This window comes from Muscardinus avellanarius, assembly GCF_963383645.1.
Source record: "Muscardinus avellanarius genome assembly, chromosome: 2".
NCBI classification, from domain to species: Eukaryota; Metazoa; Chordata; class Mammalia; order Rodentia; family Gliridae; genus Muscardinus; species Muscardinus avellanarius.
The window spans coordinates 13768772-13792673 of record NC_137787.1 but is presented as its reverse complement, the minus strand read 5'-3'; the positions used below and the strand labels follow the sequence as shown (position 1 = coordinate 13792673).

The 23902-nt window shown below is 38.9% G+C and overlaps 1 protein-coding gene across 2 annotated transcripts in view; it reads left to right on the top strand.

Annotated features, from left to right (window-relative positions):
* NYAP2 (neuronal tyrosine-phosphorylated phosphoinositide-3-kinase adaptor 2) overlaps positions 1 to 23902 on the top strand; it is a gene marked incomplete at both ends in the record, with an annotated part of 293502 nt that overhangs the window by 107860 nt on the left and 161740 nt on the right. For both annotated transcript variants that reach the window (XM_080689004.1, XM_080689005.1), the window contains one exon: positions 10690 to 10991. In XM_080689004.1, coding sequence (XP_080545130.1) covers positions 10690 to 10991 — 302 coding nt within the window. The remainder of the gene's footprint in view (positions 1 to 10689; positions 10992 to 23902) is intronic.

Genomic DNA, 23902 nt, shown 5'->3' with positions numbered 1-23902 from the left:
GATTGGAACCCAGGGCTATTCTATCTCTGAGCTATCACTCCAGCCCTATATTTTATTCTTTATTTTAAAACAGGTTCTCAATGAGTTGCAAAGGGCCTCATTAAGTAGCTGAGGCTGTCTGAGAACTTCATCCTCCTGTCACAGCCTCCCAAATGCTAGGATTACAAGTGTGGTCACCATGCCCAGCTTTTTATTCATTCTAAAATATTAAATTTTGCACAAAGTTGCAATATAACCAGGAGAAACAACATATTTGATCTTTAGCAATATTACTTCTAAGTGTTATATGTGGAGCTAATGCAAACTGAGTTTCTTCTCTTTGAGATGACTTTCCCCTATTGCTTTACTTTCTTTTTACTGTAAGAATTCATTCTAACGGTTCATAAAAAGGTGTATAAAAATCCCAGTTTTGACACTTGACCTAAACATTCAAGAAACCTCAATAAACAGCCAGACACAGGAAATTGATGTCTGAAAAAAAGTCTGGGATAGTTAAGATATTAGGAGCATAAAGTAGAAAACAGATATCATAGAGGATATGAAGTGGTGAAAATGAAGGTTTGAGCCTAAGGCAAGATATCCAGAGATTATGGCTTTGAATGAGCAAGTAGGCTCAGGGAAGACATTAAGGGTAATGGTGAGTGAACAATTTGGAAGAAAATATGAACATAGTTTGATTTTACTGGAGCCAAGTTTCCACATCAAAGTATGCTGCATGATTTAAAACAAATATATGAAGAAAACATGAAGCAGCTAATTACTTCCATTCATAGCATTATAATAGAAAAGATATTTCTAAATAATAAATAAGTAGGATGCATTCATTTCCTGGTTTTTTTCATTCCTAGTCTTTTCCTGATATCAGTCACCTTTTTTGACATAAGTTAGCCAATAATATTCATTTAGTGACTATCTACAGAACATTATATTGGTTCATTAAGCACCTTTCCTAAATAGCAGAAAATCCAACTATACTTGTCTCTAAGAAAACATAGTGGTTAACATACCTTATGAGTAGGGATACGTAGGTCCAGGTCCTCTACAGAGCTTCTCCCACTAATGCCTTTTTATTATGATAAGAAGGCTGAAGTAGGTCCATCTCCAAGCTAGTGCAGTGTCCACTCTTGTCTGATTTGAGGCATTTGTCATTTCCTAAGATAGTCATGGTGACCAGGGAGATCCATTGTCTACTTGGCCAGACCTGAACAACATGCTGACTGAGAGGAAGAAGGTTGAACTCCTCACACAAGTTTCTGTTACAGGAGAAGGGATAATAAATTCCTTGGAAACAGAAACAGCACATGTCCAAAACAACCCTTTAATTAAGCCCTCTCATTGACCATATCCAAAGTGGACTCTCTTCTTCATTTTTCTTTCATAAAACAAATACATGCTGACTATAGCATTGAACAGAAAAACAGAATACTTGCTCTCCGGAGGCTGTAAAGGAGTGCATGAGAACAGTCTCCATGCCCATCAAGGCCCAAGGTGGATGTCATGAGATTGTAAATACAATAAACTCTACCTGTCAGTCAGTGGGAAGAGGAATCATTAAATTAGTGGGTTTAATTTTCTTTACAAGTCTGACTTTGGGTTGAGGCATGTTATCAGTTCATTTAGAAAAAAGTATAACAGGGTATCAGTTTCTTGGCTCTTTCTATGATCAGATTTCATAAGCACAAGCCAGTTCAGCAAGTCATCACACTAAGAAGAGGTCAGTGTTCTGGAGCAGGAGACCTGCTGGCCTGTTTAGCTACAGAGAGTCTCAGCTGGCAGAAAGGTCAGCCTTGAGCATCTGAAGAGAAGGCAAGAGGAAAGTGGAATCAAATACAGACTTTCTAAGTCACGCTTTCAATGAGTAGAGTGGAACTATCAATTTCGCTCGGCTCATTCACAAGTGAACTGGCTGACATGAAAGACCACAGTAGTTGACAGATGACAGTGGTCAACTAGATAGCAGGCAAATTTCAATCTCTCCCTTGCAGCGATAGTCTCTATTTCCCTTTCAAATGCTCTCCATTTATGTTGTGGTAGAAAATGCCCTTTTCTTTATTCCAGCTAAATACACCTTATTGAAAAACCAACAGAAAACAATTTCTAGGTCATTCGGGAGTTTGCAAAGGTAAAAATATAATGGATTGCAGATTAATGTCTCAGATGGATTTTTGAGCTCAGCTCTCAAGAATCACTGTGGAAAGTGAATATTCTAGCAAGCAAGACCTAGGTATTTTTCTCAGTTTGTATTCTAAAAGCTTTGGAGAAGGATGTGGAAGAACACACACACACACACACACACAATACACACACAACACACACACCACACACACACACACACACACACACACACACACACACACACACACACACAGTAGGTTGTGTTTATTTCCAAAGTTTCCCAAAGAAGAATCTACTACAAATTCTTGGTACATTTGCTTAAGATTTGAACCCAGAAGCAGCACCCCTGTCACTTTTAAAGATGACATCTCACCTCAGGAGCTCATCCTTGTCAGGGTTATGTCTCTATTTCTTAGAGGAAGCAGTTCTCAGGAGGAGACACACCACATTAATGCTTATGGATTTTGAAGGCAGCAAGACAAGTAACAATCCCCATCAATTAGCATTAGTTTCAGTGGTCTTGTTCTGCATCCTTATCAATCCTGACCAATGTGCTTTGAAAAAAAAAAAAAACACAGGAAGTATTTAAGAAAATTAAGAAGTTGAAGGTTATATTTGCCTAAATTTTCTTGACACTTTGAGTTTCATATAAGATTTTGTTTTGGCTGTATTTGTGTGTTTTGACTTCATAGTACCATATGCCATGTGTTACAGATGACTTACAATGGAAGTGGTGATTCTATAAGCAAACCCAGTAGGGTCAGTTTTAAAGGTAGTATTGTGTGTGTAAGGGTACTGGGGATGGAACCCACGGGCCTTCTACTTTTAGGCTATATCTCCAGACCTATTTTTTTAATTTTGGAAACAGGATCTCACTAAGTTGCTGAGAGCCTACTAAGTTGCTGAGACTGGCTGCGATTCTCCTTTCTCAGTCTCTCAAATACTGGAATTATAAAAATTCACCATCAGGCCTGGCCCTAAAAGTAATAATTTTAAAGTTAAAATTATTGCTTACATCTTGGACTCCTTGCTAAGTGCTTCATGTGTAGTACCTCAGGAATAATGACAATTTGATGGAGTCAATACAACTATTTGAAAGATAAAGAAATTTCCTAGTGATTCAGTGGCTGATGTTATTCAGATACTAAATGGTAGATCTTGGGATAAAACTTCAAACTGATAATTTCAGTGCACAAATGCCCAGGCCTATCCACCAACTAGCAACTTGTTGGGGAGAGAAGTTTACAAATACATTATCAATTACTTCTGGAAAAACATGCTGTCTTTGATTTGAGCAATATTTTTTTTTTGTTTTATGATAAGAAAACTCACTAAAGGACAACCTCATCTTGCAGCATTTGCTTTCATGGCATGAAAAAAGCCTACTTGTTTAAATTCAGGATTATGAAACTTGTTTTTATTTTTATAACATGAGATGTGCCAGGCTTAATCTATCCTGGGTGTTGGAGTCATTGCACAAAGACTCTGCTTTCTTCAGCCCACATAACGCTCACTGTGAGCCAGGGAGTTCTCTAGCCGAGCTGGTTTCTCACTCCCAAAGCACCATTTCCATGTTTAAACTGAAGCAGGAGACTGACCTATTTCCCCAGGCCTTTCTTTCTTCTGGAGACTCACTTGTTTTTTTTTTTTTTTAAGTGTTCTCTTCCCTATTTCTTTGCCTTCTGAATGTCATAGGTTGTATGATCATTACCAGGGAGGTCCCTGAAGGTCTCCCAAGAGCAAGGCACCAAGATGGAATTATAAAGTCGTGACTTAGTTATTCTCTATTTACTGAAGAGAATATATGTAGGACATAAAGAAGGTGCAGGCTGCATCAGATAAAGCTCAGGTCATGGTGTGAGCCTGGCATCTGTGAAAAGAGGGGGGAAGTTGGGCATGGTGGCCCAAACCTGTAATCCTAGTATTTACAAGGCTGAGACAGGAGGATCACAGGTTCAAAATCAGCCTCAGCAATGCAGGGAGACTCTTAGCAACCAGGCAAGACCCTATTTCAAAAAAAATTATTAAAAATTTTAATAAGGTATATCTTAGAGGTATACTTATAAATATATATATATATGTATATATAAGTATAATTATATACATATGTATAAATATATATAAGTATAATATTATAAGTATACTTTATACTTAAGGTATAAAGTATATCTTAGAGTATATCTCAGAGGTAGAATGTCCCTGATTTCAGTCTCTAACAACACACACACACACACACACACACACACACACACACACACACACAACACACACACACTGGAGGGGGGAGAGGGGAGGACAAATGTCTGGATAGGAAGAACCTCAGATTGTGAGGTAGCAATGGAAAATTCTCAGCCAGTTTAATACAGGAACTCAAACGCAAAGATCATCTCATAGTGGGAAGCCCTGGTGGGTTTCATACCTCTTCATGCTCAGCTATTGGATAGGAGCTATCCAGGAACAGCTTAGCCTCCACTAAAATACAGCTGTAGCAGATTGGAAGTCTAGCTGGAGCCTGAAGGCAAACTGTTCTCCTCTGGGAAGGTTCCCTCTGGAGGCAGATCTGAGCCACACACATCCATGGTTGTCAGACTTCATTACGCAGCTGACCTCTTTCTACAGGTGTAGAGAGCGCTCTTTCTTGGCTCCCACCCAACTCTTCCAGACAGGAGCTGGGGATGAGTGGTTAGGAGACACACTGTACTTGTCATTGTGGTTATTTTTTGCACCTGATATTCAACGTCTCCCTCTTCCTCCATTCTCATTCTCCTTGCCTCCATTAACACCTGTGATGGGCTCAGCAGCTAAGCTGATGGTGAGACTAATCCCTCTTGCATGAAAAGTCGGAGCCCATCATAGTCCTCTTCAAAGTCACACGCAACAAGAGAGGTTCAAGGGACACCCAAGGTCACCTTGGTCCCATACATATTTCCTTCTGCCCTGTTTCAAATGGCCTTACCTCTTCCTGCTGAATGGGTCAATGACTCTTTTTCTTCTTCTCTGCTATTTGTACAAAATGAGTTCAGATTGCCTGAGAGATGGTGGTAGGGTTTTGTTTAGTGAGATCCTTGCTGAATCTTCTAGAACAAATGTGTCTCCTATGGGGACCAGGACATTTAGCTCTGTAGAGTCCAGAATTATAAGGATAACATCTGAGTTCAATATCTGCTATTCTGAGAGAATAACCCAGTCTGGGTACGTTATAAACAGTAGAAATACATTCTGGAGACTGGGGAGTCCAAGATCAAAGGACTGCATCTGGCAAGGTCTCACACTATTTCTTCATAACATGGTGGAAGGTATGACATAATAGGAGAGAGCAAGAGAATGAATTCACAGTCCCAAGTACTTTGGCAATTAGCATCGTTCCATTCATAAAGGCAGAGCCCCCGGGACCTAAACACCTGCCATTAGTTTTCTACCTTGAAACTCAGTTGTACTGAAGCTTAAGAAGTTTCCAACTCATGCTTTTGGGAGAACACAATAGCAGTTTGGAAACACAAAGATCATTGGCTCTCTTGTCATTCCTCCTGGTGAATTCTCCCTCTCTCTCTCTTATTTGAGGTAGTGGGGATTGACCCCAGGGACATTCTACGTCTGAGCTACACCCTCACCCCTATTTTTCATTCCTTATATTGAAACAGGGTCTCACTAAGTTGTGGAGAACCTCACTAAGTAGCTGTGGCTGGTTGAGAACCTGTGACTCTCCTGTCTCAGCCTTAATGCAAGAGGGAAGCAAACCCATGTAGTCGTAAAACATTAGAGTTTAGGGATTGTTTTTGCTGAAGGATAACCTAAAAATATCTTAAGAATATATTGCACATTGTCTTAACTGTAATATTTTGCCTCATTATTGTATTTTCCTGACAGTTTTTAACAGATGTCTGCTCACTGAGGGCTCTATTATTCTTAATGTTTCTGGGGAGTCCTGGCTTGGATGCATCAAAAACATGGTTATAGTTTCCAAAACACAAACTCATTGGCCACACTTACAGAGGTTCTGATTTAGTGGATACTATGCAATTGTTGCCGTTAGTAGAGGTCCTGTAATCTGTATATTTTAAACTCCATAGGTTTTATAGCAAATTCAGAAAGTGGTTTTGGGCTCATTCTGTAGTCTTTGATGAGCTTCAACTAATAGTCTTCCCTGATCTTTTGAGCCTGGATGACCATCACTTTGATTGCTTGCCCTTGGCCTTGGCTCGAACAATGGCCTTTGTGAATCCAAGTCATTCATAGCCCATTGTGTTCGCTCTGTGCTCACAGCTGGTCAAACTAAACCTGCATCTGGACTTGCTATTGTTTGAAACACATATTGAATCTCTCTTGGAAGAAGTGTGTGTGTGTCTGTGTGTGTGTGTGTGTGTGTGTGTGTGTGTGTGTGTGTGTATGTTTGTGTGTGTGTGTGTGCAGTGTGCATGTGTTTGTACAAAACATATTTCTGAACATAAGCAGATAGAATTAGATGCAATTGTTTTGTGCTTATAAAAAGAGAATCCTAAAATGAAGCAGCAGTGCTAATTATCTGCCTGGGAAAAGATGTAGGCCCTATTTAGGTCAAAAGTAACAAAGAAATTGCTGAGACAATTATTTTTAGTAACTCTCCCATGAATGCCCATGTACCTGAATGCATGTTGAAGTCTCCGCAGGTGATGATGTCACTGGGAATGAGATGACTGTTTAAACAAATTCCTAAGCCAACTTTTGCTCAGTGATAGAACAATAAAAATAAAGAAAATACATGAGGTTGAAAATAACTTAAGGCCAAGTCAAATTCAGATGAAATTAAATATCAAAGACCAAAGCTACTATCATCACAAGCTTCAGGTGAATGTTCCCATACCTTCAAGCCTTCCCTCCCCTCCCTTTCATGACCCTTATTTTCCCCTACATCCTTTGATTTATTAATAAATCATTTTGTTTGAGTGAGATTCTCCTTTATGTCTTCATTAATGCTCTCGATAGACACACAAAAAATAAAAAAATGAAGACACAGGTCCCTCATCTCTGCACTGTGAAGACCCTGAGGACTCCCACCGGCTGTTACTCTAGTGTGTGACTCTTGCTCCTCGGTATCCACTGCCCTGGTCAGTGCCCTGAACATCCATCTACCTTTACTGCAAAGATGACAGTGTCTGAACAGCAGGCAAAAACTTCCAGAAAACAGTAAAATACACAAAAGCACTTTTTTTTAATTTTGGTGGTATTGGGATGAAACCCAGGGGCTTTCTACCTCTGGGCTATACTCTCAGACCTACTTTTTTATATTTTATTTGAAAACAGGGTCTCACTAAGTTGCTGAGAGACTCATTAAGTAGCTGAGGCTGGCTTTGAACCTGTGTGATCCTCCTGTCTCAGCCTCCCAAGCATGGGGATTACAAGTGTGCACCACCATGCCCAGCACAAAAATTCATCTGGGTGTATTGACATCATTAGAATTAACACCAAACTCATAGCTGAATGATTTGTTTGGGTCCTTCATGGCTGTATCCACAATGGACATGTAATTGCCATAAGCCCTCAGTTGAAGAAAGAAGTGAACAATCTAATTTCCTATTATTGTTCCAACAGGAATGCCAGTTATGACAAATGTTATCATATGAAAGGTACAATAAAAAGAGTTACAAACTTTACCTTGAATTCCATTATATTATGAAGGCAGAGCCAGCCACAGTTAAGGTTAACATAGCTACATAAACTCATATATCTAGTAAATTATACTCAGCAAGCTTCCTTAAATTCAAAGGTATTTTTTACCATTCAAATATTTCTAACAAAATCAGTTAAATATTTAGAAATGATTTGTTGTTGTTGTTTTTCATCTTGGCTCACAGGTTTCATAAGTGAAGCAAACTCTAGAAAATCTGCCTTCCCATTCTTACTCATAAAAATATCACTATTGCTTAATAGCATAGAAGGAGAACCAAGAGCCATTTCCTGTATAATTAGTTGAATTTATTTTTATTTTTTTTCAGTGTCATATATATAAAATTTATTTTGTGGATATATTATATATCTTAAAAGCACAAAAATAGTAAAACTATAACCAGAAAAGATTAGGTTATGTCAGTGCTTTGTACTTTTCAATTTAATAAAGTCAAATGAAGATAATTGCCTTATATATACCAAAAACCATTCTGAAGAGCACTTGAAAATAAGTCAATTACTATGTTTTGAGGTATATCTGTAATATCAGTCTAGTTAATTTTCTTTTTATTATTATTATTTTTTTATTGGTGCACTGTATTCATACATCATAGTGGGATACAAACTTTTGTAGACATACATGCACACATCGCCCAGTCAGCCCCCACCCGATCCCCACCCCATTCTCTCCCCATCCCTCCCTCCCATGCTTGGCTTAGTGGTTGACATCTAGTATTATAGCAATTTATCCAAAATTAAAAATGGTCATCTCTTATAACAGTTTCATTTGTATGATACCAAGCTTTTGATGACTTAAAGATAACATTTCAATATTTCTTTTTACTTTCTTTCTTACCAGAGAATATATTTTTTCTATTTTTTTAGGTGAAACTATCATATATTTATATATTTATTTTTCAGAAAAAAAAATCTATCCTAATATGGAATATGGACTCTAGATACCCAAAACGATCTTGAAAAAGAACAAAGCTAGAAGATACATATTTTCTGATTTCAAACTATATAAAGCTACAATAATTGAAACAGTGTAGTACTGTTCTAAAGGCAGATATATAAACCATTGGAGTTAAATAAAAGCCTAGAGCTAAATTCTTTCCTATATTGTCAAGTTATTTTTGACAAGGTTTCCACGAACATTTGGTGGTGGAAATAATAATCTTTTAACTAAATATTGTTGAAAAATAATAATTACATGGAAAAGAATAAAATTGGACCCTTACCTAATCCCATATACAAATATTAACTCAAAATAGATAAAAGACCTAAATATAAATCTTAAGACTATAAACTTTTAGGAGCAAATCTGGGTCATAAAACCTCACAACATTGAAATTGGCAGTGATTTCTTGGATATGATTTTAATGGCACAGGCAACAGAAGAGTATAAAAACTCCCTAAAAAATAAAAAAATATTGTATATCCAAAGACAATGTAAACAGAGTTGAATTTAAAGCTGGGAAGAATTACTATTTTTAAGTGTTCATTCAGAATTTCCTGTATAAAGCTTAAGAACTTTAAACTTAGAAGATTCACTTACCTTGAACACTTAAGAAATATTCAGAGCCATCTTAAGACCTGCACACTTTACCTCTTCACGAGCTGTTGCTTTATGTTCCCAAAGGTGTGCTCATCAGTAGCACCAAGTTTCTAACGTAACTGAGGGGCTCTTGAGAATGGAGAAGTTGACAGTTCCTTCACCAGTTTAGCAAAGTATTTCTTCCCTTTCCTGCTCCCTCCTCCTTTCATTTCCCCCTTCCTTCCTCTCTTCCACCCACCCACCCACTTCCATCTTTGTCTCTCCTTTTCTTTCTGGCGTTTTATTATTTCTTTAACTTCCCTCGATTGGTAAAGGAATGAACCCACAAGTGTTCTACATCCGAGCTACACTCCAAGCTCTCCTTTATTGCAAAACAATTACTAAATTGTTGAGGTTGGTCTCAAACCTACAATCCTACTTTCTCAGCCTCTCAAGTATAGGAATTACAAGTGTATGCAATATTTAAGGCTTCCTTTAATATAGTAAGCAGATAAATTAGGGATGATTTGGGCCAAGTGGAGAGGACTCTAAGTGCTGGTGACCTGGACTCAGACACCTATCAAAATTACAGGTACCCCATACCTGTAATCCCAGTACTTGAAAGGCTGAGAAAAGAGGATTACAGATTCTAGATCAGCTTCAACAGTTTAGCTAGACCTCAGCAACTTTGACCCTGTTTCAAAATAAAAGAGGGCTGCCATATACCTCAGAGGTAGAATGCTCATGGGTTCATTCCCTAGTATCAAAAACAAAACAAAATGTACTTTAGGCCAAGCATGGTGAAGCAAGACCATTATCCCAGGATTTGGAAGGCTGAGACAGGAGGATTGCAGGTGTGAGACCAGCCTCATAAACTTAGTAAAACTTACAGCAACCTAACGAGAATCTGTTTCAAAATAAAATAAAGTAAATAAATAAAAAGGGCTGTAGGTGTAGCTTGAAGATAGAATGTACTTGGATTCAACCCCCCAGGACTGAAAAAAAAGTGGTCTAGGAGTCACTGCCAAAGAATCCTGGTGTACTTTTTAATCCAATGATTAAATTTACCTCAAAGTGAAGCAAAGCAGTTGAAGTGGGGCATCCTCTGTTTTTTTCCCTTTGGGCTACTCAGCATATCTGGATATCAAGATATCTGGAAATACTTGTTAAGACTTCTGAGATTTCTGATTAGCATCAAATTATATTTGCTTTATTTTCATAATTAGATGCAAAGTTTAGACTGCTTTCAGGCTACTTGAAATTGCCTTAAAAGGCAGCCCATGGTTAAGTGTGCTTCTTCACCAGTCCAAAGTTACAATTTAAAATGTCACCTGTCACACAGCCAGTCTGGGGTCTGATGCTCGTCATGGACCATAGCCTGCTTTCTTTTACAGCATAGGAGGAGACGTGGGCCGAGGCCACGACGCCAGCTACACGGGCAAGCATTTCCGCATGGGCTTCATGACGATGCCCGCCCCTCAGGACCGCCTGCCCCACCCGTGCTCTGGAGGCTTCACCGTGAGATCACAGTCCCTGCACTCCGTCGGGGGCACCGAAGAGGACAGCAGCTGCAGCTCCCGGAGACAGCCACCACCCAAGCCCAAGCGGGATCCCAGCACCAAGCTGAGCACCTCTTCGGAGACCGTCAACAGCACTGCTGCTTGCAAGAGCGGGAAGCCCCCAGAGAGGCCGGAAGGTAAGGATTGCCCTGAACACTTAACCTAAACCCCTTCCAAGGGTATGCTCTGGTCAGCTTTCTAAAGAGCACCTGCCCTCTGCCCCGGGCATGTGATCCTGCCCCCCATCACTTCGTTCTCCCTGAAAAAAATAATCCAAGGGAAAGTTATTTATTGGTGGTTTATCTGTAACGGTTTGAGATGTTGATGTGGTTTCTTGTTCTTAACTAGTTTAGAAAAAAATAAAACAGCCAGAACTATACTGCTGCAAGCTTAAGCAAAGCTTGTTATTACAAAGGTAGAAAGAAGGGACAGAATTACAAATCACTGCATCAGGGAGATAAACACAGGGTAGTGCCTTGAAGGTAAGACACTAGAGTTTTGAACATAGAATAGTTTTTATATAAGGATTCATTTTCTCCCTTCTCCCATCCTGCTTGGCTAATAGTCTTTTTACTTCCCCTGACATGTAATGCAGGCGCAGGCCCACCAATTATCTCCACGGTGTTAGCCTTTCTTGTGAGATTTATGGCCAGGTCAGAGGTTACATGGTATGTGCCCACTTTGGAGGAGGCCTGTACCATCCTCCCATGTCCTTGGGGAGTTTTTAGCCATTTTTATCTCTAACTGCTAGACGTTATTATGTAAACTTGTCTTCAAAGTATGGAAAATTTGGACTATAACTTTTTGTGCACTTGATAATTAATATAGGGTTCTCTTAATCTCAAACTATTGTGAGAATTTACTGTTTGTTTCAGCATTCCATGGTTAGCTGGACTAACAGCTGACTTCTAGCTGATCAAGGTCAATGTTGGCTGCAGCTCTTGGCTGACAGCTTAGAGGCAGAGAAAAGGATTTTATTGTTTTGCCTAAGTATGAAAGCTTATTCTTATTAGCCATTAATATAGCTCTTATTAGCAATCAATACAGGCTCAGTCCCCATCAGGTGCTTTGAAGCAGCACATGGAATTTACCTTTCCTATCCCCAAGCCAGTTCACAAAGGAGAGGAGGTAAACAAAGACACCGATTGCCTCTATATAGTTTTAGGGCCAAAGGCTTCAATTGCCTCTAAGGCTTTTACGATAGGTTAATCACTAGAACGAAGGGCAAAGAGAGAGAGGGACTCTCTATTGTAAGAGCTGAGAGAGAGGGACTCTCTATTGTAAGAGCTGCTGCCCTCCCCGCCCAAGTGCCTGTGCAGCACCCAGGATCTGACTACTTTTTACATGTTGGAAATTAACACCAAATAAATTTTCCAATAGTAGCACATTATCAAATGACACACCCACAAGAATGTATTTAATTTGTATAATCAGGAAGGAAAGGCGAGCCACGCCTGGTGGGGAATGCCTATAATTCCAGTATTTGGGAGAATGAGAAATAGGAGTATTGCAGTTTGAGGACAGGTCCAGCAACATCTCAAGACTTTCAGCAACCTTGTGAGACCCTGTTTAAAAAATAATAAAAAATAGGGCTAAGATAGAACTCAAAATAGAACGCCCTTGGGTTCCATCCCCAGTACCAAAAGAAAAATGGAGGAAAGCAATTGATATGTGAATTTTATGACCCTCCCTTTAAAACTTTCAATCATTTGAAAATTATTTTGCCAAGACATATATTTAGAATTTTAATTTTCTTGCTTTATTATACTATTTACATAATTTAAAGAAGTATTATATGATTATTAGGAAAAACATTATAATGCAGGAAAATATAAAGAAAATAGCTGGATAGATCTTTCGGAATCAATCATTTTAACGTTTTCTTTCATGGAATATGAATGGATGTATGCATGTGTGTATATGTGTATATGTACTATATATTCAGTCTCCAGTTTTAGTTCTGATTTTTACTTGTAACTACATTTTTCTTCAGCTATGAAATACACAAATTAAATGTATTCCAATCTCCTTGTGGCCAGTGGTATAAATTAGGTCCTACTAATGCTAGATGTCACCAGTTTTTTAGCCCTCACTTTAATAAGAAAGGCCTTGGCTTTCTTGAGCTGTTCCTGAGAACCCTTGATGGGATAGTAGTCTTAAGCATGCTTTGACTTAAGCTGCCTTAGTCAGCTCAAGCTGCTATAACAAATCACCATAAACTGGGTGGCTTATCAAAAACAGAGATTTACTTCTCACAGTCCTGAAGACTGGGAAGATCAGGGTGCCAGCGTGATCTTTTCTGTCTAGGGCTCTTTCAGTTGCAATCATCTGTCTTTTTGTATCCTCCGGTGTTAGAGAGCATGGGAGAGGAGGAGGAGGAGGGGAGGGAGAGTAGGAGGGGGAGAGCAAGAGCGATGGAGAGAGAGAGAGAGAGAGAGAGAGAGAGAGAGAGAGAGAGAGAGAGAGAGACTGAACCAATTAGTGATATCTCCATCCTCAAGTCCTTATGAGCTCCCAAAGGCCCCACTTGCAAATACCACCACACTGGGCCTAAACTTTCAACATCTTAATTTGGCGGAACACAGTGCTCAATTCATTGCACAAGGCTGTTCAGATTTTTGTATACCAAGTGTGATAAACGTCTCAAGGTTCCCAATAGTGCCAGTGTTCACTTCCAGAGCCGCGTTCCAAGCCCTATAGGCCTAACCTAACCCTGTCCATTCCCGACTTTCTCTACAGCAGGTTTCCCTGATTCCCCAGACTACCAAGCTTCAGTAGTGGTTTGCAGCAGAAGCTAAGCTACCTGGTCTTTCTTTCAACTGAGAATTCTTTGCTCCCTGGGCTCCCCAGATCCTCACTAAAGGTCCCTCAGCTTCTGGCCTTAATCCTTTCTCAGAAGTTCATATGTAGTCCAAGTGATGTGGTGCAACTGAGGTAAATGTCATCTTTCCCTCCACCCTCGTCTATCCTCTCTCCCTTCTTAGGGCCCAGGTACTTTCTTCCAAAAGATACAGGTTTAGATCATTGTTGAATAATACAAATAAATCTAGGAGATAAAGCTAATTTGTCACTTCTACAATGCTAAATCTCTTCTAGTTTGTTTTTCCTACTGCAGATGCATCATGGGTATGTGTGTAATATCATACACAGACATAACTTGTCTGTGTGGACATATATTTGCTAAATTAAAATCAAAGTGAATAGCATTTCTTGCTTCATAATTTTATTCTATTGTGACAATTTTCCAGGGCATTCAATTTGTCAAAAATACCATTCTTTTTTGTTTGTTTACATAGAGAAGTGTAGATCATAAGAATTTACTTGCTATCTTATTGATGCTTACATTGGTTCCAATTTATTTAGCTATAAGGAAGAGTACTACAGTGAGTGTGGGTGTGTGTTTGTGTGTGTATTTAGGTTAATCCTGTTATTTTTGTCTTCTTAAAGTATATTCGAAATCGAATTTTTTTCTTGTGATCCAATTCTTTATCTTGCTGGCTTTACCTTCTCTTCAGAACACTTAAGAAGAAGGCAGTTGCTAGATATACTCAAATCCTTTATAACAAATTATTATCTTAATAAAAGCAAGATAAAACCAAACATCGGTTCAGAGATGGGCAAAATCTTGAGTCAAAATGCATATGCATGTATGGGTATATTCATAGCCAAAATTATAAAAAATAACTAGATTATTTTCTATGAATTGTCAGTTCTTTATGAGTTAATGGGAGTTCATTATAGAACATATGTTTTCTGTACAATTGTCTAGCTAGCTACATCCTAACACAGATAAAGAGGAACTTTGTAAATATTAGCCTGTCTTTTCGTATTACATTAAATGTCAGCAAAATCAAAATATTGATTCAGTGGCATTAGAATGATTTCCATGGTAACCAGCTTCTATTTAAGTAGAGGACTATGACTTTCCTGTGGATACAACTAAAAAGAAACTGGACTTGTAGCAAAATGGCTTTTCATAATAGAAAAATAAGGAAGGAAGTAAAGAAGGAAGGAAGGAAGGATGGAAGGAAGGAAGGGAAGAAGGAAGGAAGGAGTTGGAAAGAAGGAAAGGGGAGGAGGGAGGGAAGTATGAACACACAAAATTTCACATACTAAGAAAAGTACAATTCAGTGCTTAAAACTTATAATTCTGCCACATTAAAAATGTCCATTTGCCACTTAATTTTAGGATCTTCTATAATAGTGACACCTTTAAAAATTATACAGTAGAAAACATGAACTGGCAATCAGTATAATATAAATATTTTAATTATCCTTTTTCTATTATCTCAGTATGGTACCTGCTTATTTTGAGGAAATATTAGGTGAAATGAAAGCAGTTCACAAGAAAGAACAGGAGGGCCCTGTATGCTGTGTCTAGTGTGTGAGCCAGAAAAGTATCTTGGCAACCTTGCTTCAGTGAATCCATTCCTGTCCTGGCCAGCACCTCCACAGCTATAATCTAAAATATCAACCACACGATTTAAAGGAAACAAGATTTATTTTCTATGGTTCTGGGTTTAGTCAATGTGAGGCTGGGGACAGAGGGTGTCAGGATGTGGTGGTAGAAGGCTGAGAGAGTAGGGCACATGGGCTGTGCTCCTCACATCAGGTAGGCCAGGGCAAGAGAGAGCAGGGGAAGGAGAAACATATACAATCCCCATATATAATCTCCAAGGCCACTCCCTCAGGGGCCACCTCCTGCAGCCATACCTCACCATCCTGAGCCACCATCCAGGTAAACCCATTATAACGGGAGTTTATCCATGGCTGAGATTACAGCCTTCAAGACTCAATTACATCAACTCCAGGCACATACTTCAGAACTCTTGAAGGGACCGTTCTATACCTAACCATAGCAGCAGCCCACTCTTCAGTAATGCCGATGTTACAAATGCTGTGTGGTATAAGCCAAAGGGACTGTAGTTAGGGTCATGATACAGTGACTTTAGGTAAGTGACTCAGTGGGACTCTTGGCTTTTCTACCTTTAGGATGATTAAAAATAATCGAAATACCAAACCAGGCGTGGTGGCGCACGCTTCTAATCCCAGCCTTGGGAGGCTGAGACTGGAGGATCACGGTTTGTGGACAGCCTCAGCTACTTAATGAAGCCCTCTGCAACTTAGTGAGACCGTGTTTCAAAATAAAGAATAAAAAATAGGGCAGAGGGTCTAGCTCAGAGGTTGAATCCCCCTGGGTTCCATCCCCAGACCCACAAAAAAAAAAAAAAAAAAAGGAAAAGGAAAAAAAAAGCCAGGAGTTCTCTGCATTCCTCACAGTCTTACAACATGTGGGGTAATGCCAATAGGGTACATGATAAAAAAAATTACTATATATATGGAAGTCATATAACTATAAATGTATAATTACTACCTATTAATATTTATGAATAGTATAAGATTTGGGTTTTGGGTTTGGTATAGCACAAATGTTAAAAGTGAGTGATAGCCAGGCAGAGTGACACATGAAAAGGTTTGAGGCCAACCTTTAGTAAATTAGTGAGGCCTTCAGCAACTTAGTGAGACTCTGTTTCAAAATAAAATATAAAATAGGGGACTTGGAGTGTAGCTCAGAGGTAGAATACCCACAGGTTCAATTCCCATTGCTATCAGAAAAACAAAACCAAAATAAAGAAACGTCACCAACAAAAGGAAAAGATATGTTCACATATTTTACATGTTAGAGCCTGAGAAATTTTACATGTGGTTGTTATTGATTTAAGACAAAGAGAAAAGTGCTGGTGAGGCTGTGAAGAGAAGGGGACCCTCGCATACTATTGATGAGGAACATAAATTGGCACAGCCACCGAGGAAACGGCCTCAAGAGTTAAAAATAAAGCTATGTGTGGTGGCATACACCTATGTAATCTCTGTACTTGGGAGACTGAGACAGAAGGATTCCAGGTTTGTGGCCCAGACTCAGCAACTTAGCAAGGCCATCAGCAAATTACTGAGACTGTTTAAAAAATAATAAATAATAAATACGGTTGGGGAGGTAGCTCGGATAAAGAACACCCCTGAATTCAACCACCAGTAAAACACACACACACACACACACACACGCACATGCACATACATATAAACAAAATAAATTAATTATTTTAAAAATTACCATATGATCCAGCAATACCACTGCTGCTGGATTATTATCCAAAGGGAATTACATAAATATGTTAAAAAGATATATGCAGTCCCATATTTAATTCAGCATTATTCATGATAGTCATGATATGGAATCAACTCCTATGTCCATTAACTGGTGAATGGAGAACAAAATGTGGTACCTATACACAATGGGATATATTTCAATGGTAAAAAGAAGTTGCAACAATGTGAATGAATCTGGAGGATATTGTGTTAAGTTAAACAAGTCAGGCACTGAAAGACAAATACGGCATGATTTTACGTCTATGTGGAATGTAAAATAACTGAACTCAGAAAGAGAGGTGAGTGCTGGTTACCAAGGGCGAGAGGCTGGGGAAGGATACAAATTAAGGTTAGATAAAGGTAAAGTGAAGGTATTTATTGTACATCATGAAGATTAACGTTAACAATGATATTTTGGATTCTTTAAAATCAGAGAGTATCCGGGCGTGGTGGCGGACACTTGTAATCCCCGTGCTTGGGAGGCAGAGACAGGAGGATCATGCAGGTTCAAAGTCAGCCGCTCTGGCTTTAGAAACCCTGTTTCCAAATAAAAAAAAATATAAAGTAGGTCTGGGAGTGTAGCCTGGAGATAGAAGGGCTTCCAGGAACCCCAGTACCACCAAAAAAAAATAAAAAATAAAAAATCAGAGAGTAGATTTTAAATATTGTCAACACACACACACACACACACACACACACACAAGCATGTGAGGTTTTGCACAGGTTAAATACTTCAGTGTAGCCACTCCAGAGTGCATACACATTTCAAAAAAGCATAGTGAAATGATGGATATATATGCTTTTTGACAATAAAAATAAGTACATGAATGAGAAAAAGGCAGAACCCCCAAATTTCAATAAAAATAAATACATGAATGAGAAAAAGGCAGAGCCCCCAAATTTCACACTATAAATAATTAAACAAGAAAAGATTTTATAGGTATAATATTTTCATAAAATTACATTAATAAATACTCCTAGGTATAGTAAACATTTAACAATTGTATGATATTATATAACATTGGCCGTAAGAAAACATGGTTTTATTAAGCTTCAATTACTTCTACTCTTTAGAGTCTTGAAAAAAATCATGTCTTTTTAATTTACATTTGTCATGACTTCTTTGAGTTGTTTATCATGTGACTGTTCCTTCACAAACCATGAGAATATACTTGATAATTGGAATAATTGCTCTGGTTTTTCATCTTCTCTTTTGGAGCTTTTATTTTAATATCTTTGTGGTTGTTTTAACATTTTCTTTCCTTCTTCTTTTATTGGTGAATTATAATCTCACATCTTAATGTAGCTCATAGTTCTGGTGACACACAGGCACTTAGCACTTGGTGAACTAGACCCTATCTTCCTCCCCATCCGCATCCCCTTCCACATACATGGTACTGACGTTGACTTTGGTTTTCTCACACATGTGCATAACATTGATGGAAGTGTTTCCTTCGTAGATTCCCTCTCATCCCTCTCCTTCCCCTAGACCACTTCCCTGGCTCCACTGGAGTTTCTTCTCCATTACCTGAAGTCCCTCTGGCAACCCCGTTACTTTCTAGCTTCTACCTATGAGAGAAAACACATGCTCGGTCACTTTCTAATCCCACTTTAAAAAAAAAAAAAATGTTCTCTAGGTTCATCCATTTTCCTGCAAATGACATAATTTTGTCCTGCTTTATTGATGAGTAGAGTTCCATTGTTTGTATATCCCATAATTTTGTAATCCATTCATCTGTTGATGGACACCTAGGTTGGTTTCATAATTAGGTTATTGTGAATTGTACTGCTATGAACATGGGTATACATATATAATATTCTGATTTTAGATTTTTGGAAAGATACTCAGGAGTGGAACTGCTGGATCATGCAGTGAATCCAGTCCCAGTTTTCTGAGGAATCTCTTCCTTACAGCTTTCCATAACAGGTGTACTAATTTGCACTTCCACCTACAGTAAAGTTCCAATTTCCTCACATCCTCGCTAGCATTTATTATTGTTTCTGTTCTTGATGGCTGCCATTATAATTGAGGTTATGTAGAGTATCAGTGTAGTTTAGATTTGTATCTCCCTGGTTGCTAATAATATTAATCACTTTTCTTGTTATTGGCCACTTGTATCTCTTCTTTTGTGAAGTGTCTGTTTAATTCAATTGCCCATTTCTTGATTTAGTCTTATCTTTTGAGTTAAATAAAGTAACTTGATTATCCACTGGAATATTTAGAATCATGATTTTCCTGAACAAATGTGCCATGAAAGTCAATGAGCCTGAACCAAGGAGGGCTAAGTTCATTCTAAGGTCACTACCTTAAAAACAAGCAAACAAACAAAACTTTTGGACAGGTTACTAAAAAGATTGTAATAATGTTTTTCCTGTCTCCATTTAATCTGTAAATATCACATGTATCGATCTAATTATACCTGGAATTCAGTAATGGTAATTTCCTTCATATTGTTTACAATCAATTTTATTTCTACTTTTCCACCTCAGCCTTTCTGAATTTTACCAGGTCACAGATCATGCCACCTTGAAAATTTCTCCATGTTACTTGGTTTTATTTTTGTTTTTCTATCTATTTTGGTACTAGGGATTGAACCTAGGGACATCTACCTGTGAGCTACACACCCAGCCCTATTTTACTTAATTTATTTTTAATTTTGAACCAGAGTCTTACTAAGTTACTGAGGCTGGACTGAACCTGTGGTCTTCCTGGCTCAGCCTCTCACATAATGGGATTACTGGTGTGCACCACCACCATGCCGGGCTTAATTAGTTGTCTTAATAATGTGTATTTTTTTTTACAAAGAATAATTGCTGATCTTAAACTCTTCAATGCTAACAATCTAACAGTGCCCAAATCTGGTTTTCTACAAGTATAAACTTCCACACAACCTTAGTATAGTTGGAGAAAGAAGACAGGAAAGAAGCTGAGTATGCCAGACATCTTCTGGGGTTGCTGGTTTCCCAAGCAAAGTGCCCTTCTGGGAACCTAGGCCTGCACCAGCAAAGGATGGACAGCCTCAGACTCCATTTTGCTTTATCTGTTTCCAGGCCAGGTGTCTGACATTTACAAGTTGGCCATACCATTTTTTAAAATATGATTTCCTTACACTCAGCATGGCATAGGAGAAAAACAGGGCATCAGAGGCAAACAGGCCTGGTTTGCAGGTGGGTGTTGCCAATATCCAGCCCTCCTTCTTTACCCAGCCTTGGTCTTCTACCTATGCAGTGAAAGCATTGATACTGACTTGATGTGGAAGGCAAAATTCTAAGGTGGTTTGCAAGATGCCTTTTTCTCTGGCACTTACCCTGTGTAATTCTTTTACCTGACACCTTATTGCTGGCTTGCAAGTGGAGGGGGTGAAGTGGTAAGGTATGCAGGCAGTCTCTAAGAGTTGAGAGCAGCCTTCTAGCTAAAACCAGTAAAAATCAAGAACATAGTTCTATAACTTTAAGAACTGAATTCTGTCCACAAAAAGAATAACCTTGAAAGAGGTGGTCTTTTTCAGCCCAGAGCCTACAGACAAGGACACAGCCTGGGTGTCACCTTGCCAGTTGAAGCAGCCCTGGGCATAGAACCAGCCTTTTGGGTTCTGGGTGTTCTCAGACTTCTACTTTACAAAAAAGTGAGATAAGCAAGAATCTATATTGATTTTTCAGTTGCTAAGTTTGTGATAATTTGCTAAGAGGAAATGAAAAATAATTATCCTTACAAAGATATTAGGCAGAAGGAGCAGAAGGAGTCCATCAGCAAAGCCAGCTCAGGGTCCAGCCCATGGCAGACCAGTATTCCTTTTCACTTCCTCCCATCAGGGCTGGGCCATGCTCTCAGATAGTAGATGGGGCTTAAGACGACAACAGCCACTTCTTAGATGACCCTGTCCAGACTGAGAATAAATGAGATGATGGAGCCTCAGAAAATACTGACATATCAAGTCTTTTAGTATCTGCTTAACTTTTTCTGAAATTACTTGACTTTTATTTTTCCTGGGAGAGTCCTTCTTTGCTCTTCAGCCACGTTTGTTTCTTCAAGGAGCACAGGAATGGCTTTCCTGGTGGCCTTTTGACTGACTCAATTAGATAACTGCAACTCTCCTGCTTAGTACCTTTGTTCACAAAACAAGTGGCACTTGTCCTTCACAGCTGCTGCCAAGAAGTGCACTAAGCCCTGCTTACCACTTGACTAATAAAACACCAAGCGAGTCATAAGCCACCTCTCGCCTTGGTGTTGGATAACGTTCTGATGTGCACTCTTGTTTATTTTATGAGGACGGAGGTGTAGGGAGTTAACACCCAAGGCCCATTTTCCTGGGATTCTCTTTCCATTTTGGCAGCATCAGAAGCCACTTGGCTTCCTAGCATGAAACCCATCTGTCAACCAGGCGCTGCTCAGATGGAGATGGAGTTGTACATCTACCACGTGTGATCTTTCTCCAAATGTACCCGAGGCGCCTGAATGAAGCGTTGTGCAAGTCAAATCCTTGTGCGATGCATCTTCCTCTCTGCCCCTGCCATGGCTGTTCTGATCCAAAAAGCCTCCTGCCTCTTGAAGGGTCTAACCCAGCCACCATCTTGAACTCTCTGCCTGTCTAGGAACATTTGGATGACAAATAAATTGTAGACTAGATATTCTCTCTTCTGTGGAGAGTCTGACATTAGCCTGATTTGTCTTGGTTCTGGTCTCAAAAGAGGTCTCAATCTACATTGGTGGCACACACAGATTCTTCCAGGAGACATCAACCACCCCAAGTTTCCTGAGGGTCTGTGGTGATTGGGACACTGATTTTGAGAGTATTTTATTGTGCAACAAACTACCAAAAATTCAATGGATTAAAAGACAAACCTTTACATCTCAGTTTCCTTCACTGAGCCACCCAAGTCTGCAATCCAGGGTGCCCACTGGGGTGAATGCCAAATAATAGGTATCATGGCCTTTGCTAAAACGCATGCAGTTGTTAGCAGAATTTTTTTTTCCTTGCAGTCATAGAATACACAGTAGCTTATTTCTTCAAGGACAACAGGAGAGTCTCCTGGATGTCAATTCTCTTCTTTCAGGGTAAAGCTGATGGTCATGGACATCAATTCTCTCCCTTTAGGGAAAGCTTGAGCTTCTCAGAGCTCACCTGAAAAGCACAGGTGCAGGCTGAATAATCTCCCCTTCAGTTAACTCAGTCAACAGATTAGAAAAATCCCTTTACCTTTTCCCATATATTGTAATTTAATCATAGATGTGAAATATCATTATATCCCTAGTCCTGCCTGTTCTCAAAGAGAAAATTTTATTCAGGGATAAGACACAGAGAACAGAAATCTTGAGGGACATACTGGAATTCTGATAATTCAGGGGTGATACAAAGAATAGGTGTATATTGCTTTCCCCAGATCTATTCAAATATCTCTTTTGATACTTCTAAGGCAGCTTGTAGAAAGCTCATTAACAGTGAAAGGGTAAACTACAATTCTATAGAATAATTGAAGCATCACAAGACAATCTAAATGATTGGTAAATAAATAGGTAAAACTATAGCCTCACTCCCATTTTTTTATTTATCTTTCCTTTTTTCCTTATATAGTAGAAATAATTCCTTTTTCAAAGGGCCTGGATTATTTCATGAAGATAAAGTGAGAAAAACTCATTTCTTGGGTACCATTCTTATATGGAACACATAAGAAAATATACTTCTTCATCCTATAGGGTCCAGGGTGCAGGTCAAATAACTTCTAGAAAATAAAGATTTCAGTAAAATGTTGATGCTTAATTGGTATAAAATTTATTTATCTATTTATTTTTGGTACTACGTATTGAGCCTAGTGGCATTCTAGTTGTGAGCTGTACTCCAGACATATTTATGTTTTTTGTTTTGTTTTGTTTTGTTTTGAAACAAAATCTTACTAGGTTTCTAAGAGTCTTGCTAAGTTGCTGAGGCTATCCTAAAAACTGTGATCCTCCCATCTCAGCCTCCCAAGTACTGTGATTACAGGTGTGTATATCCATGCCCTGCTTAAAAGACGCAGATATTTAAATTATAGTGTGCATATCCATCCAGCTGTTTGACCCCACTGCTGAGTTTCCTCGTCAATCATTTTTCCTGTTGAGCCAGTGTATTGGCTTATCCAGTAAGAGCACTTGTCCCCTAACACACCAGAATACTGTGGATGAAGTAAGTCACAGCATCTTTGATATCATAAACACGTTCCCCAATGCTTTCATCTGTGGATTTTCCCAGTTTTCCTGAGATTACGGACATTGTTGATGGTAATTTAAGCTATGTGGCATCCTGAACTCTGTCTGCCTGTCCAGGAGCATTTTGATGACAAATAAATTATAGACTATATGTCCTCAAGTTATGTAATTTCTCAATTGCAGTAATGGCCTCAATTTTCAGTAATGGCTAAATGGATAGGAGGAAGCATGTGTCATCAAATGAAGCAGAGAGGGCAGAGTACCAAATGCCACCTTTGTCACAGCTGTCCCCCCATGGTCTCGGTTTTTGTCTGGCATCAAATTTGAATTCATCTCTCCTTGGCATCTGCACTAAAGCATTTATGAAGTAATGCGGTCAGTTCTTGATTACTAATTACTAAACTTTATCAGGAAAATAACTGGAGGAAATGTGGAAGTTCATAATTTTTCCTTAAATAACTCTTACCTATCTTGCTTCTCTTCTCCAAAAAGCACTAAAAAAGAATTGAGACTCCCATCCCCAGAGCCTGCTGGTACCTGCATAGGCATGTTTCCTGGGAGTTAACTTACCCCATACTAATCTTTCCAAGCCTAGTCAGTGTCTTTATAAAAGTGTTTTAAAAAAAAATTCTACTTGATTATAGAAGGCATTTGATACTTTGCTGAGCTTTTGTTTTTGTTTTGTTTTGTTTTTGTGGTGATACTGGGGATGGAACC